This window comes from Apodemus sylvaticus, chromosome 6 (assembly GCF_947179515.1).
Source record: "Apodemus sylvaticus chromosome 6, mApoSyl1.1, whole genome shotgun sequence".
Classification (NCBI taxonomy): domain Eukaryota; kingdom Metazoa; phylum Chordata; class Mammalia; order Rodentia; family Muridae; genus Apodemus; species Apodemus sylvaticus.
In genome coordinates this window covers 132,448,235-132,463,903 of record NC_067477.1, presented here as the reverse complement: position 1 = coordinate 132,463,903, position 15,669 = coordinate 132,448,235, and the positions used below count along the sequence as shown (strand labels likewise).

General features: G+C 40.4%; 1 protein-coding gene across 3 annotated transcripts in view; it reads left to right on the top strand.

The window, feature by feature from the left end:
- Thada (THADA armadillo repeat containing) overlaps positions 1 to 15,669 on the top strand; it is a 295,912-nt gene that overhangs the window by 41,260 nt on the left and 238,983 nt on the right. For all 3 annotated transcript variants that reach the window (XM_052186487.1, XM_052186488.1, XM_052186489.1), the window contains 3 exons: positions 3,073 to 3,231; positions 5,604 to 5,761; positions 13,198 to 13,307. In XM_052186487.1, the coding sequence (XP_052042447.1) occupies positions 3,073 to 3,231; positions 5,604 to 5,761; positions 13,198 to 13,307 (427 nt within the window). The remainder of the gene's footprint in view (positions 1 to 3,072; positions 3,232 to 5,603; positions 5,762 to 13,197; positions 13,308 to 15,669) is intronic.

The following is a 15,669-nucleotide window of genomic DNA, read 5'->3' as shown; positions in this document are numbered from 1 at the left end:
GAATATAGTCAAAGTCTGTATAGAACTATATATACACTGGTATACTCATTATAGATAACCAATATCTATTAGATTAAAAAATAAGAGGTGCAAACCCTGTATATAAAATGACCCTAGGCTCCAGAGAGCCAGGCAATGAATGAGATAAGCTGGGTTCTAGATTCTGTTTTCAGAGCAGGTGTCAGATCTGTGAGGTGGGCTGCTGATGGGGTGCTCAGAGAGCTCAGCTTGCTGGGAGTGTGCCAGGGACCAAGACCAGTTTGGGAATAAGGGAAGGAAATAGTTAACCCGGAATTGAACTCGGATGAATGTTCTTGCCGTGATCTCTGTGCAAGTGGGCTTCGGATTGCTTGGCAGTCTCTTCCAGTGCCCAGTGCATTTCATTTGCTCTTAAAATGCCTACATCGCTTTCCTTCTTATCTTTCACCCTGTCTACGTAATTTTCCGTTTTCTTAGATTGTTCTAGATCCTTCCCTATGGATTTCCTTGCATTCCTTCTAATAAAATTTAAATTATTTTTTCTAATCACATAATTTATCATTTGAATGGTACATAGTGTTTAACCTTTTGCTCTGTTCCACTTTGATGGTGGAACAGAGGTTAGTGACCTCCCGCCCTGTCCTGGAGAGGTGTGGCACTCTCGCTGTCCAGCCTGTCTCCCGCTGCTCTTCCCCAGAGCTGGCCTTCACGGAGCTAACATCAGCACTGGGCATCATCGTCCTGTCTTTCTGTCTTGTGATGAAAATAAGGGATGATCATGACACTAAAACAAAGTTAATTATTTTGGCCCATGTTATTCTAAATACCAAATTTTCATACTTTAGTTTTCCTACTTAGTACATAGGTCTAAGGAATAAGGAACATACAGGCTTCTTGCTGGTAGTCAGCTCAGGCAAGGACTCGTGGATTCTGACTGAGCAATTTTGGGTGTTTCAGTTTCCCACTGTAGATAGAGTTTAGAGCATGCATGAGAGGTCTTGTTATTATTATTTGTGTTATATTTATTATTATTATGTAGATGGGGAGGCTCTGGGCAGATTAGGGAGAGGGGAACAATATGATTGATTCACTGCATGAAAAAATTAAAATAAAGATTTTAAATTTAAAAAAGATGGTCTCGGACACTATATTTACCTCACAGACTTTTCCTAAATTCTGTCTTTTCTTTTGGTCCTTGGTCTTTTTTTTCTTTCTTGACTCTTTCCTGTTTTATAGGCCATAATCTGAATGCCCTAGTGAAAGGTCTTCCCTGAGAGCCATAGATGGATGATAGGATTCTTAAATTCTCTTATGGTTATTTCTCTTTTTGAGCTCTTTTCCTGGCCTCTATGGGAGGTGGTGGGCAGGGCAGTAGGACTGTCTTCTTGGCCTCTGTGGGAAGTGGTGGGCGGGGCAGTAGGACTGTCTTCCTGGCCTCTGTGGGAAGTGGTGGGCGGGGCAGTAGGACTGTCTTCCTGGCCTCTGTGGGAAGTGGTGGGCGGGGCAGTAGGACTGTCTTCCTGGTCTCTGTGGGAAGTGGTGGGCGGGGCAGTAGGACTGTCTTCCTGGCCTCTGTGGGAAGTGGTGGGTGGGGCAGTAGGACTGTCTTCCTGGCCTCTGGGGGAGGTGGGGGGTGGGGGGTAGGGCAGTAGGACTGTCTTCCTGGCCTCTGGGGGAGGTGGGGGGTGGGGGCAGGGCAGTAGGACTGTCTTCCTGGCCTCTGTGGGAAGTGGTGGGCGGGGCAGTAGGACTGTCTTCCTGGCCTCTGTGGGAAGTGGTGGGCGGGGCAGTAGGACTGTCTTCCTGGCCTCTGGGGGAGGTGGGGGTGGGGGCAGGGCAGTAGGACTGTCTTCCTGGCCTCTGGGGGAGGTGGGGGGTGGGGGCAGGGCAGTAGGACTGTCTTCCTAGCCTCTGGGGGGGGGCGGGGCAGTAGGACTGTCTTCCTGGCCTGGGGGGGCGGGGCAGTAGGACTGTCTTCCTGGCCTGGGGGGGCGGGGCAGTAGGACTGTCTTCCTGGCCTGGGGGGGGGCGGGGCAGTAGGACTGTCTTCCTGGCCTGGGGGGCGGGGCAGTAGGACTGTCTTCCTGGCCTGGGGGGGGGGCGGGGCAGTAGGACTGTCTTCCTGGCTGTTAACATTTTGACAAAATTTCAAGGAAGCCACAAACAAGCCTAGGATGTGGCTCAGCGCCCACAGGCGGAGTTAGACCCTGGGTATCTCCCACAATGCCTCTTCACACCTCCTCTTGGATCTTTGTGTTCCTTCTGAATGACCTGGTGCCTGTTGGTCCTTTATAAAAACTAGAATTTGTGGGAGGATGGGTTGGGGGTTTTTGGGGAGCAGGGAAACCAGGAAAGGGTATAACATTTGAAATGTAAATGAAGAATATAAATTACAAGAACTATTAAAAATAATTAAAAATAAAAAACAAACCCAAAAACTAGAGCTTGGATGACTTACTACCCATCACCCCCCACTCATTCAGCCTGCGTTCTTGAACCTTTGTGGAGCCAGGTTTGTTGTAGGCACTGGTGATGCAGCAGTGAGCAGTGAGTGATGCCTTCCTGTAGTTTACTCATTTCCAGTCAGTGCCTGGCAAGTAAAGAAGGCACTTCACAGACATTAGCACTGGACACCGTGCTGTGAAGGCCGGGTCTTTCTAAACTAAATAGGAAAGTTTTTATGCCTATGTTACAAAAGATTGCATGGCACTGAGGGTTTTCTTTAGATATTTCAACACAGTTTTATCTTTTAATGTTGGTTCTTATTTGGTGAGCTAGGGAAACAGGCTCTGCTGTGCTGCCACGTGACCAAGCACTGCACCTGAGTGTCTGGGTAACTGCGGAAAGCAGTGATGGCAGCCTTTGAGCAGTATGTGTTTGAGCTTTGCTTTGGTCATGTGTTCAGTGTAAACTCTCATATTGTAAGAGTGCACACTAATATCATGAAGACCCTGTGTAAGTAACTTTCACATTATCCATCTTGTGGGTACAGCTGATTGTCACTGTTGAAAATTATGGCAACTGTGAGTTAGTCTGAGGAAATCTGTGTATGACATGGAACTGAGCATTCATGCATGTTTATCTTTCATTCAGAGTCAGCAAGCCGCTTGCAAGTCATTCTCAATGAGATTCAGCCACGGGATACTAACGATTACTTCAAGCAAGCCAAAATGCTGAAAGAATGTGATAGCTTTGATTTGGAGGACTTGAGTACCACTGTCTCCAATATTGATAGTTCTGCAGAAATTAAAGGTAAGATATATGAAACTGATATTGTAATCAATGGTGTGTGTGTGTGCACATGTGTGTGTGTGTGTGTGTGTGTATGCACATGCATATGTGTGTGTGTGTGTGTGTGTGTGTGTGTGTGGTGCTGGGGCCTTGTACCAGTGTATACCAACTGGCCACAAGTATTTCAGTAATGTAAAATGTACAGAATTTCCTTTTTAAAAATTGTTTTATTTTAGATTATGTGTATGTGTACACACTTAAGTGCAGGTATCTGTGTAGGCCAGCGGTATTAGCACCTTCCTGAGCTGAAGTACAGGCAGTTGTTGAGTTGTCTTGATGTGGATGCTTGAAACCTGACTTGGATAAAAGCAGTATATACTCTTAACTGCTAAGCCATCTTTTCAACCTCCCAAAGCCCTTTTGATAATATAAGAGAGTGCAGATTTGCACAACATTTCTGGAAAACAAAATTTTTCTTTTTAATTTGGGTTTTGGAATGAATTTATAAGAGCCTTACAAGAGAATGGTGTGCCTTATTTCAACACAGAAGCTACTATAACACAAAGCTTTTGAGCAGAAGACCCTTTACCAGCCAAGCTGGTGGAAGAGAGGGACACATGGTAATAGATTTGGGCAGCATCACCATCTCCCTGCTTCGTTGCTCACTGGTGTCTGCTGGGAAATGGTTGAAGTGAGCATCCTATTAAAGGAAACCCGATTACTGAGCAGAATATGTGCTACTGTGTTACACCAAGGATAGCCATACTTTTGGGCTATTTTCCGGGGGGGGGGGGGGGGATTTATATCTTCCACCCTTCTCCCTAATCCCTTCCACCTCCAACACTGGTAGAAGAAGCTTAGAGGGGAAAGGGGCACAGAGATCTTTAGACTACTTCCTGATGTTTAGGGCATGTTGAGTTCCTAGGGGCAAGTCCAGTCTTCCTAATCAGGTTATGTTCAACCAGCAATCCAGCAACCAGCAGCAGCAGGGGGGCGGCAGCAGTGTTTATATACCCTCTGAAAAGTCCCCAGAATTCCAAATATAAACAACCTTCAGCTGGCAAAATCATGGCTCTGCCAGAGCATGAGACAAATCCTAGTCAGCTGTGTGGACAGTCTGAAGCAGCCCGTATCCCACACCTGGGATCAAAACAAAAACATAACACAACTGGGTTTTTAAAGAAACCAAAATTCTTACTACAACCAAGACTCTAGAATTCCAGTCTGCATGGCTTGCTTTATCAATTGTTACTGAAAAAATTTATCACTAGAAGTAATTTGTTAATGATTTATCCTGTGGCTATGTTCTCCACTAGGTGGGGTTATTGTCTTGCAAAAACTTATCTTTGCAATTGCATTTTTTTAATTACAAAAAATATGCTTTCACTTTAACAGTGAAATATGAATTTAAAATAAAGTCATGTTCCATTTCCTTCCCAGTTCTGCCCACCCCACCCCCTTTTTGCGTATAAGTCATTCTGTGCATGCTGTGTATTTATTTGTAAGTACATTTATTCTTTTAGTTTAGTAAACTTTTCTTATAAAAGCAAGTAAGTTAGAATACACTTTCATTCATTTCCTTTTTCACCTTAATAGATCTTTGGAAATATCAGTACTAAAATATACCTAAAACCGGGTAAGAGAGTAGGTAGGAGTACATTTAGTTTATTTGCCATGTTATTTGAAATATTTTGAAAGATAATTGGTATTTTCTGTGTTTAATTTTAAGAGTTCTGTGTTGGAGCCAATAACATAATGCAGCAGTTGAGAGCACTGACTGTTCTTTCTAGATATAAGTTCAGTCCCAGCACACACACATTAGTAGTGTGCTCACACCTGTCTGGAACAGAGGATCTAGTACGTTCTTTTGGCCTCTGAGCAACAGGCCCATGCTGCAATCCTAACACCCAGGAGGCTAGGTGAGAAGTGTTGTGAATGAGTTTGAGGTAGTCTGGGCTATATAAGGAGACCCTGTGTCTAAAAAAGCAAAACCAGAACTGGCAACAAAAGTTTTCTCTATTCCTTAACTGATAAAACAGCCATTCTCACCAAAGTAAACAAGAAGTACTTTCTTTTATAGCCAACCATGTAATTCTTTATGGGTAACAGAGATTTGGAAAGTTTGTTTCATTAACATTCAAATATTAGTCCTAAGTTCTAAGGCAGTACTGTATTTCATTTTAATTGTTTTTGAAAATAACAAGTTAAGAAGTCAACATGCTTCCTGCTCAATAGCATGTGCTCTACAAATGTTAGTGTTTTGTTTTGTTTTTGTCTGAATAAACAGAACATATGACAGATTTGTTTGTTCAGACAGATCGGTCTTAGGGAAATTATGCATTGACATACTTAAAAAGCCTGGCATGTTCACTAGCTTTGGTCTGGTCCTTAAGGTAAAGAAGCAAAAGCGTGCGATGTAACTGCTCAGATGGTCCTCGCGTGCTGCTGGAGGAGCATGAAGGAAGTGGCTTTACTTCTCGGCACGCTCTGCCAGCTTCTCCCTACGCAGCCTGTGCCGGAATCTTCTAATGGGTTACTAACAGTGCAGCAGGTAAGGTGCGTCGCTGTACTTCCAGGTGCCTTTGTGGCCAAGACATAAGCTATTATTTGTAGACCAGCTTTTTAAAAAAAAGTTTGAAACCTTAAGTATTTTACAGATGCCAACTGAGAAAGGTTCATGAAGATTTTAGGATAGAAGATGTTACACTTAATTTGTAAAATGTTATTTTAAGAAATATTTTGTATCAATAACTATAGATTTACCTCACTTTTTGACTGCAATATTATTTAAATTTTTATTTCTTTTTTTTAACATACATAAACTTGAATTTTAGCTGAAATTGTCTATTTTGTAAGATTCCACAGGTCTCTTAAAAATTTCAAAGAAATAAAAGGTAACATTAGCTGATCATGGCTCTCATGTTTCCCATGACTTCAGTAATAAAGTTGTAGTCACTTTAGTGTTTTTGGCTGACTTTCATTTAAGACCACAAAGTTAGCTCAGCATCTGGGACTGTTCAAGGGATCGAGTGCAGTGTTTACAAGAAATTAGCTTACCACAAGCATTTTATTTGGAAATATTTTAGATTTATTAGATTTCTGTTTTTAATTGATTCCTTCTTCCTTTCCATATGGTTTCAACAAATCTACTTCCCACAGTTTCCCAGCAAAGATGTATATTATGTACTTTCATTTTTAACCTTTTTAAATAAAGATAGTCCCCTCCCCCCATAGGGTATTACAACATTCAAGTACAAAACAAATATTATAGTATGCTAATGCTAGTCATTCCAACAATAACCACATGACTATCACCATGGAAATAATGCTAATATTTTTATTCTCACACTTTGGCTCATATCTTACATCTGGCCAACAGCTGGGCCAGTGATGTTGTAAGACCTTGAAAAAAAAGCACAGGGCAAAGGCAAGCAGCACACTGTGGGCGGCATGTCTCTCAGTCTCTGCAGATCAAATAGGCCATGACTCCAACTGGCTAAAGTGCCAGTGCCTGAGGAATCCAGTTATGATCAGCTATTTCACTGGTGTGAATCCACCATCTTGTTATGAAGTAAATACACGCTAACTCCTCTGACTTGTCAACTTCTCTTTTCAAGGACAAATACATTTTGCTTTCGATTATAAATGGGAAAGGCTTGAACGTTCTCTATGAAAATTATTTTGCCTTGACTTCCTTCTCACTACACCCAAAGTTTATATATTATAATGAAATTATGTGGAACAACTATGTTAAAATTGAGAACTAATACAAAAGAAAACATTTTAAAGAAACTAAAAATAGCAAATACACAGACTTATAAACTAAAGATTTCTTCAGTGACTGTTTGCATCACTGAACGGACTCCCACCCACTAACATAAAAGCACCACTGTCTGATGGCTGCCCAGTCTTCCAGTGTGCTCTTCACAATAGCCTCATCCGTAGCAGAATGAGAAGACATTGCGGGCCTGGCGAAGAGTGGGGTATATGTAAATGCTGTGTGCTAACAGAAACTGCTCTCTGTGGAAACTTTATTCTTGGTTTTGTTGGCTTTTAAACCTATGTCTTAGTTTAGGAATATTTAATCCATGAAAATCCTGTCATCTAGAAAGTAATGTCATTTACATTACTATAGGATTTCAGCTTTTCTAAACATTAAATTGCTTCTTTTAAAAAAGTTTTTTTTATTTAAATATTTCAGATTTGTTTGTTTTCTGGGTGTTTGCTTGCTTATAGATATGTATCAGAAGTGTGCCCAGTGCCTGTGGAGGCCAGAAGAGGGCACCAAATTCCCTGGAAATGGAATCCCATATGGTTGTGAGCCACCATGTCGATACTGGGAGCTGCACCCTTGGGTCCTCTTATAAGAGCAGCCAGTGCTCTTCACTGCTCGTCTAGCTCTCCATCCTATTTACTTTTGATACCAGGTCTTGTTGTGTAGCCCAGGCTGGCCTTCTAGTACTCGAACCACAGCAGGTTCTAAATTCTGCTTCTATGAATAAAAAATAGTCACATATATTTAATACTTTTAAGAATTAAAAATGGAACTGACAGAGAACATTAGTTTGTATCAGGGTGACTGGCTGTACCTAAGGTAAATCCATACTTCCAAGGACATAGTCGCCTGGCAAAGCTACGTTTGCTGTGCCTGCTGACAAAACCCACTAATCTGAGAGTTCACCACTCAGGTGAGTGTGAATCTGGCAGACTTCCCTCTGTAAAGCTAAACCACTGATAGCCAGCCTGAGTCTCTCACCTTTCACTCTTAAGTTTGGTATGTACTGTTATTTTTTTCACCCAGATCACCATGATTTTTTGGCCTTTATTAGGACTGGCCACTTAAATAGCACACACATGAGCATGATTTACAATGGCTGACATGAGGCAGGATGACAATTTTGGGACTTTGTTGCTATAAGGAGAGGAAAGCTAGTGCTTGCTTTTAATTCTGATTTTTCAGAATTCATTGAAGGAGCATTGCTGTGATGCTCCCCAGCTGCCATAGACATGAGGAAATGGACTCGGTACCTGGTTTGACAAAGATCACAAAACTAATTTCTTCCTCCCTCAGACAGGAACCCAGTTCTCTCCTTCCCCGCGTGGGTTCACGTGGCACAGTACTCTCCTTGTTCTGAGTAGCTCATTTAGGTTTGCTTTAAGTTCATTTCCCTTTCCATTACCCAAGCCAGTTTTCTCAAGGAATGAAAGACTAATGAAGGATAACTTTCTACTGGAGATCTTAGTACTTGATCCTTCCCCTAGAGCATTTCTTGTGAAGCAGTATGCTCTCCCCAGCTTCTTCAGGAGGAGCTTGTTCACCTGGTGGCATGTCTGGCTTTCCTCCTGCTCTGCAGTCACACAGTGAAAGGTTCTTTTATAGTGTGCTGTGCTGGTGGCCGAGATAAGGCTGCTTTGAGGACTGTAAGGGAGACCCTCAAGAGTGAGCCATGCACAAGCTCGTCTCTCTGGCTCCCGACTCACTGTGTGTGTCTAGGGCTCTAGCTGGACGCTTTGCTGATAGACTTTGGCTTGATATTTTGTTGGCTCTCTTTGTACTGTGATGGCTGATACTGATCTTTAAATGTCTAAAGATTTTTAAAAATAGCTTCTGTGTTGAATATCAATTTCTTTGTAGATTTCACCTAATATTTCTAAAAACAGGCTTTTGGGTAAGTTTTTATACTTGGTTACATCACACTCTCTAGTAATTGTTCCCACAGAAACCATGTGAGTAAACATTGCCAACTAGTAGAAAACTTTTGCTTTAGAGTCTGTTAATGCTTGGGTTCCAGTGGTCCTGATTGGCTTGCTACATTTCCCCTGATGTGTCATTATTTAAATTTTTTTGTGATGGATTGCAAATGGAATTTATACTCATTAGTATTCATAAGTTACAAAGGAATTGCCTGTTTTATTTTGTTTATATTTAGATTTTAGAAATTATAAGTATATTGAACTCTCATGAGTAGAAGTTTTAACTTTTAAACTTTAGATGAGACCACATCATTTAGTCACCTATTTATTGACCGCCTTACTACATGGGTGTTGTGGGAACATAGAGAAGACTCATGTGGTTTTCTGATCTCAAAGAGCTGAGTTATACCCTAATGAGACAAAGCACTGATTTACTTGGAAAACTCAGGCTTGAAAGGGAACAGTTAAAATGGTATATGTTGAGAATTTGCTAGAATGAGAAAAATAAACTTTCTGGTAAGACGATGTCTGTACACCAGAAAACCTTTATTATAATGACACAGAGGAACAATGTTTAGAGTTTGAAGAAATTCTCATTGTTAGTAAGAAATCATTATGATGGAGAAGGATTGGTTTTAAACATAGTCATTTTATTAGGGTTTAAAGTTCTGTAGAGCATCCCATGTAAACAAAATGGAATTAGTGTCTTCCAGCTGTAGACAGTCCCAACATTATAAGAAATGGGTCTGTTTTAAACTCAGAATTTAACTTAAGGGTTACTATTTTATAGTATAATGTCAAACGAAAAGTAGACATTTATAGATTGATAATTTATCTGATGGTAAGCTATAGATGACTGGAGACATAAGAAGTAGCTGTAGATTTGTGACCTATAAATCTGTAAGACATTGCTAATTTGCTGTAGAATTTTATAAAAAGTCAGAAGTAGGATATGTTAAATTTAAAGGGCATGTTTAAGATTAGAAATCAGTGTCTTTTTTTTTTTTTCACTTTAGCTTTGGATTCCTTCAAAGTACCTGAGACCTGTGTGTGCTGGCTTGTGCCTGTAGTCCTAGTAATTGGAGGCAGAGGCAGGAGGATCAGAGATTCAAGGCCACCCTCAGCTCTTTAGTGAGTTTCAAGCCAGCCTGGACTGTAGGATGAGATCCTGGCTCAATTAAATATAATAATAAAATATTCTGGGAGAATTTATTTTTTATATTAAAAGTTTGTTTAAAAAATCAGAAAAAGAAAACTTTTTGACCCTCAGAAACTCAGTTTCTAATGAAACACTTGTATTTTCAGATGACCTTTTTAATTTTAAAAATTAAATTGAGAAGTTTTGGGCTCAGTGCTTTCTGCCAAGGTTAATCCCTGGGACCCATGTAGTGGAAGGAGAGAATGGACTCCCAGTCTGTCTCTGACCCGCATAGGCATCCCACACACATACAACACAAAAAACGACTACATTTGATACTTTCTGTTTCTGACCACTTCTTACCATTGTTTCCTGCTTCCTGATGCTCTGTGTCCCCTCTGCTCTTGGTACTTAAGTTATCTGCTGGGATGGTGTCAGAGGTTACTTCTGTCTAGCTGCTTGCTCAGAGGGCTTACCACCTTCCCTCCTGGCCATGCCTAGCTTTCACTGTTGGCTGGTATGAAGCCTCTAAGCCACTTCTCTGGGTCTGCCAGCCCTGGCATGTGTAGATTAGAACTGGACCCAGCCAAGTATCTGGTCGACAGCGTCTCCTTAGTAATGTGTGCTTACTCTAGCCTCCTCATGTACTAGTTGCTCCCTTCTCTGTTGTTGTCCCTGAGCATGTGGGCCCTGTATGAGATGTGAGCATGAGGAACTCTTCTAATCCTAGTGCAGCCATCATTACTACCCAGTATATTAATTTTCTCCACTGAAAGCTACGGAAGTCACATGTCTTCTTTTCAGCTCCTTCATCTGCTCCAGCAATAAGTGGCAAAGCATTGGACAGGATGTCAAAAATACTTGAAAATAATTTTATATAGTCAGCAAAAGGCAAAAATTGACATTTGTTTGGAGATTAAAATATGAAGAAAAATTGTCTGCATATCACTCTTGTCCTTAGAGTATTGTTGTGATTCCTGTGGCCAGGATTACCTAGGCTTGAGGGTTTACTGAAGAGGGCCACTGACCATGCAAACTTCTGAGTACTTTAGTTGTATTATATACGACTTATTTATACCCTTTGAAGGGAGTTAGCATAAAGAAGTGATGGAAAAGTGTTGTCTGCCTAAGGAGAAGAGAGCGGGCTTCTGCAAATCCTCAGAGAAGCCCTTTGTGAACAGCACTTGTTTTTATTGAAGTATGTCACAATATATGTACTCCATTTTAGGGAAAAGGCTATTTTTTTGTCTGTTTATTTTCTGTGTTCTGAAATGCCTTCTTAATAACCTATTACTTTTGTAATGATAGAAATGACGCTTTGACAAAAAAGCTTTAGCTGAAGGATATAGCATATTATTCTGAAAAATTTTTTTTAAATTCTTCAAATACTGCTTTGTTGGTCTCTGATTCTCTCTGTGTGTATTACTCTTTATAACAGATACACACTAAGTATACTCTTCATAACAGATACCCTCTCTTTACAACAGACATCTCATATTGAACTAAATTAGGTTATAGATAATTGGTCTGTTCTGAACTTGCTGTTTATCTCATTTAAACATAATCACCTATGAGGCAAGTGCCATTAGTGACCTTAGCATCCAGAAGAAAACCAGACCCCCCCCACCCCCCAGCTCCCAGGGACTAAGCCACCAACCAAGGAATTACACATGGCTCCACTGCATATGTAGCAGAGGATGGCCTTGTCAGGCATCAGTGGGAGGAGAGGTCCTCGGTCCTATGTAGGTTCCCCAGTGCAGGGGAATTGAGGGCAGGGAGGCGGGACTGGGTGGATGGAGGAACACCCTCATAGAAGCAGGGGGAGGGGAGATGGAGTAGGGAGTTTTGGGGAGGGACTGGGTAAGGGGATAACACTTGAAATGTAAGTAAATTAAAAAAAAAATAAAAGAAATGACGCTGCTCACTCTGGTATGTGTTGATGTATGCAGAACACTACCTTAGCACTGCTAAGGTGAACAGATCAAAGACTGTATGGGAAGCTTCCCTGTTCACCATCCTGTGAGCTGTAGATGCGCAGTGAACAGATAGCTGATCATAGTTCCATCCAGAGTTTATAGAGTCTGGATTTTCTAAAGTCAACAGCCACCAAATCTGTCACCAAGTAGCATAAATCCCAATTGGAGCTCACCAGCTCTCTTTGCTCAGAACATCAGACACAACTAATTCTCACTTGTTTTCTTTAAGATTAATTGGTGTGCTTTATGTTTCATCTTACTGAGAGAAAGCCAGCATGTTGACAGTTGATAGTGTGGCATTCTGGCAGAGTCCACGGTTTGACATAGACTTCCAGGATGCCGTTTACTAAGCTCACTGGTAGCCTTGGTGTGTCTGCAGGGTGGGAGGGAGGTGAGTGGCTGCGGCCTCTCGGTTTACGATGATGGGAAGCTCTGCTGGGAAGGGTTAGCAGGTGCTCAGCGGTGACTGCCCTGCCTGTCATTGAACCATACATTGTGAAATGCTTGAAATGGTAAAGTTCTGATGTATGTTTTGTCACAATAATTGAAAAATATTTGAAGAGTGAACATAATTATTTTAGAATCATTTGTGGGAATTTGCTACTTTTGTGATTTTATGTTGGTGTTGAATGACATGAGCTAAAAGACTGTACTATGAAATTTGCAAATCTGGCATAGGATGGTAGGTCCAGTGTAGCAATTAAAGATGGGTGACTCCATGGCTTCCCATCCTGCCTACTTGGATCTGGTCTTAAATTAAGTTACTTAGCTTCTGTGCCTAAGTTTTCTCATTGTGGACTACTTATGACAATAGTATTTATTAATATTATTATTATATATTAATATCATATTAAATAATATATCAATACACTGTATTGATCATATAATATTAAATGAGATGGCATTTTTAAAAGGCTTAAGGCAAGTGTGGTAGCACACATTTATAATCCCCACTGAAGATGTGAAAAACAAGAGTTTAGGGTTATTCCTCATTCCATAGTTCAAGGCCAGCCAGAGCTACCCTGAGACCCTGTCTCAAAAAACAATGTGCTTAAACCATGATTTGTTACATCAATGTTAAATGGATACCAAAGCATTGGTTCTCAATTATATTACTGATATATATTAATGGATCTATAGATTATGCATAAAATTGAATGATTTTCTTTTTTTTTTAAGGTTAAAGAAATAGGAGATTACTTTAAACAACAACTTTTGCAGTCCAGACACAGAGGAGCATTTGAACTGGCTTATACTGGATTTGTGAAACTCACTGAAATATTAAACAGGTAAAACAAATATCCTTTTGGGTGGTTTTCTAAGAGCTGATTGCAGACCATGTGCATGGAGGAGGTGTTGCTTGTGTCTTTAATGTTGGAGAGAAGGAAGACTGCTTGGCTCCAGCGCTTGCTGTAAGGAGCGCTGTTCTTAGGTTGCATGTGCACCAGCCTGCAGATGGCTGACTCGAGTCTCTGCCTACACTGCTCTCACACTGAAGGCTGATTTGATGTGATCTAAAGACTTTGCCAAAATAGCTCTGAGGTTACTGATTCTCTTCATCAGATGAAATGGATGTTTTGTCTGTTTGACAATAACTTGGCATTTGGAATCAAATAAACCTGGACTTCTTTGGGTTTATGTGTGTTTCATGGAATAACAAAGATTTTTTTATAGTTTTATTTTATAGAAAAATCTTAAAATAACAATAAATATACATAATTCACCTTACCTAGAAAAATTATTTAAATAAATCTCATGTATTTAAATAAATGTATATTTTTTTAACTTTATTGGGTGCTGATAATTTCATTTATTCGTAGAGTAGATTTCCTCTAAATGGCTTGTAAGGAAACCTTAAATTACTTAATAACCAAGTATTTGTGGCAAACATTCGCTAAAGAAAAGGTAGTATTTTCCAGGAAAACATTTCTGTTGCTTAAAAATGTTGAAGTAAAGTGGCCAGTCTTGTAGCTTCAGCAAACCTTTTATTTTGTACTACTAAGAGATTTTTATCTTGATTATTTGCATCGTGTCCTCTACCCCCACTCCTGGTAAAACATTTCTAAAATGTTAGTCAGTTTTATAGAATTTCTTTAGATGGTACTTTAAAAATGTTCCTAACATTAAACTGGTGATATTTAAATATTTTATTTTAAATTGTGCATGTGTCTATATCTGTCTGTCCATCCGTCCATGCTTCTGTGTGTCTGTCGGTGTGTGTGAGTGGGTATGTGGACAGAAGTGCAGATGCCTATGGAGGCTAGAAGGACATTGAATCCCCTTAATCTGGAGTTAGAGGTGATTGTGAACCATCTGATATAGGTACTAGAAACTAAATTCTGGTCCCTGGAAGTAGTAAAGGCTCTTAAATGCTAAGCTATCTTTCTAGCTCCATCAACTGCTGACCTTGAAAATATTTTTATTTTTTTCTGGGCTGGACAGATGGCTCAGCAGTTAAGAGTACTAGCTACTCTTCCAGAGGTCCTGAGTTCAATTACCAGCAATCAAATGGTAGCTCACAACCATCTGTAATACCCTCTTTTGGTATGCAGACATACATGCAGACAGAGCATTTATGTACATAAATAAATTTTTTTAAAAATACTTTATCGTTTTAATTTTTTGTTTGCATTGTAGTCATGTTGTGAGTATTCTTTTCTCACAGTACAATATACTTGATTCCTTCAAATCAGTTAATGAATGTTAGCTGTGTGGTTTTTTGCATCGTGCTTGGGTTGAAGAATATAATACCTCATCATGAGACACAGTTTCTGTTACCAAAAGCTATGGAGGTATCAGGGCAGTCTGGCTGTGATGCTTGACACCCTGTTGATGGATAGGATTGATTTAGCTATTCTTTTTGACTAGACAATGTGACTATCCTCCTTAATAGTTCTGTGGTGGTTTGCACAGGAATAGTACCTATTAGACTCATGTGTTTGAATGCTTGGCCTATAGGGAGTGGCACTCTTAGGAGGTGTAGCCTTGTTGGAAAAAATATGTCACTATGGGGATAGACTTTGAGGTCTCTATGTTCAAGCTATACCCAGTGTGGCTCACAGTTTCCTTCTGTTGCCTGAGGATAGAGATATAGAACTTTCAGTTCCTTCTCCATCCCCATGTCTACCTGCATGCTGCCATGTTTCCTGCCATGATGATAACTGACTGAATCTCTAAAACCGTAAGCCAGCCCCAGTTGAATATTTTTCTTTATAAGAGTTACTGTAGTCATGATGTTTCTTCGCAGCAATAAAACCCAAACTAAGACAGGTTCCATGTGTATCCTTTACGAAGCTGCTTCCTTACTGGAGAAAGGATGATCTTCCCCAAAGAGGAGAACCTTCCCCAAAGTGGAGGATTGTTCTTTCTTCAAGAGTATAAGGATGTGTGTCCTTTGTTATTACCTCCAAACAAGAGATTATGCTTTAGTTTGAGAAATAAGCAAGGGTAAAATTCAGAAAGTTACCAGGAAGTGTGGAATAGGCCTCTACTGGTCCCAAGAGTTATTGGGTATGAGCACTCAGTATTGCAGTGGATGTGTGTTAGCTTCATACCAGCTGAGAACGTAAGATCTCTGTGTGTGAACAGGATAAAACTGCCAGATAGTGTATGAAATTGATAAATATTGCAGGGATGACAAGAGAGTAAACA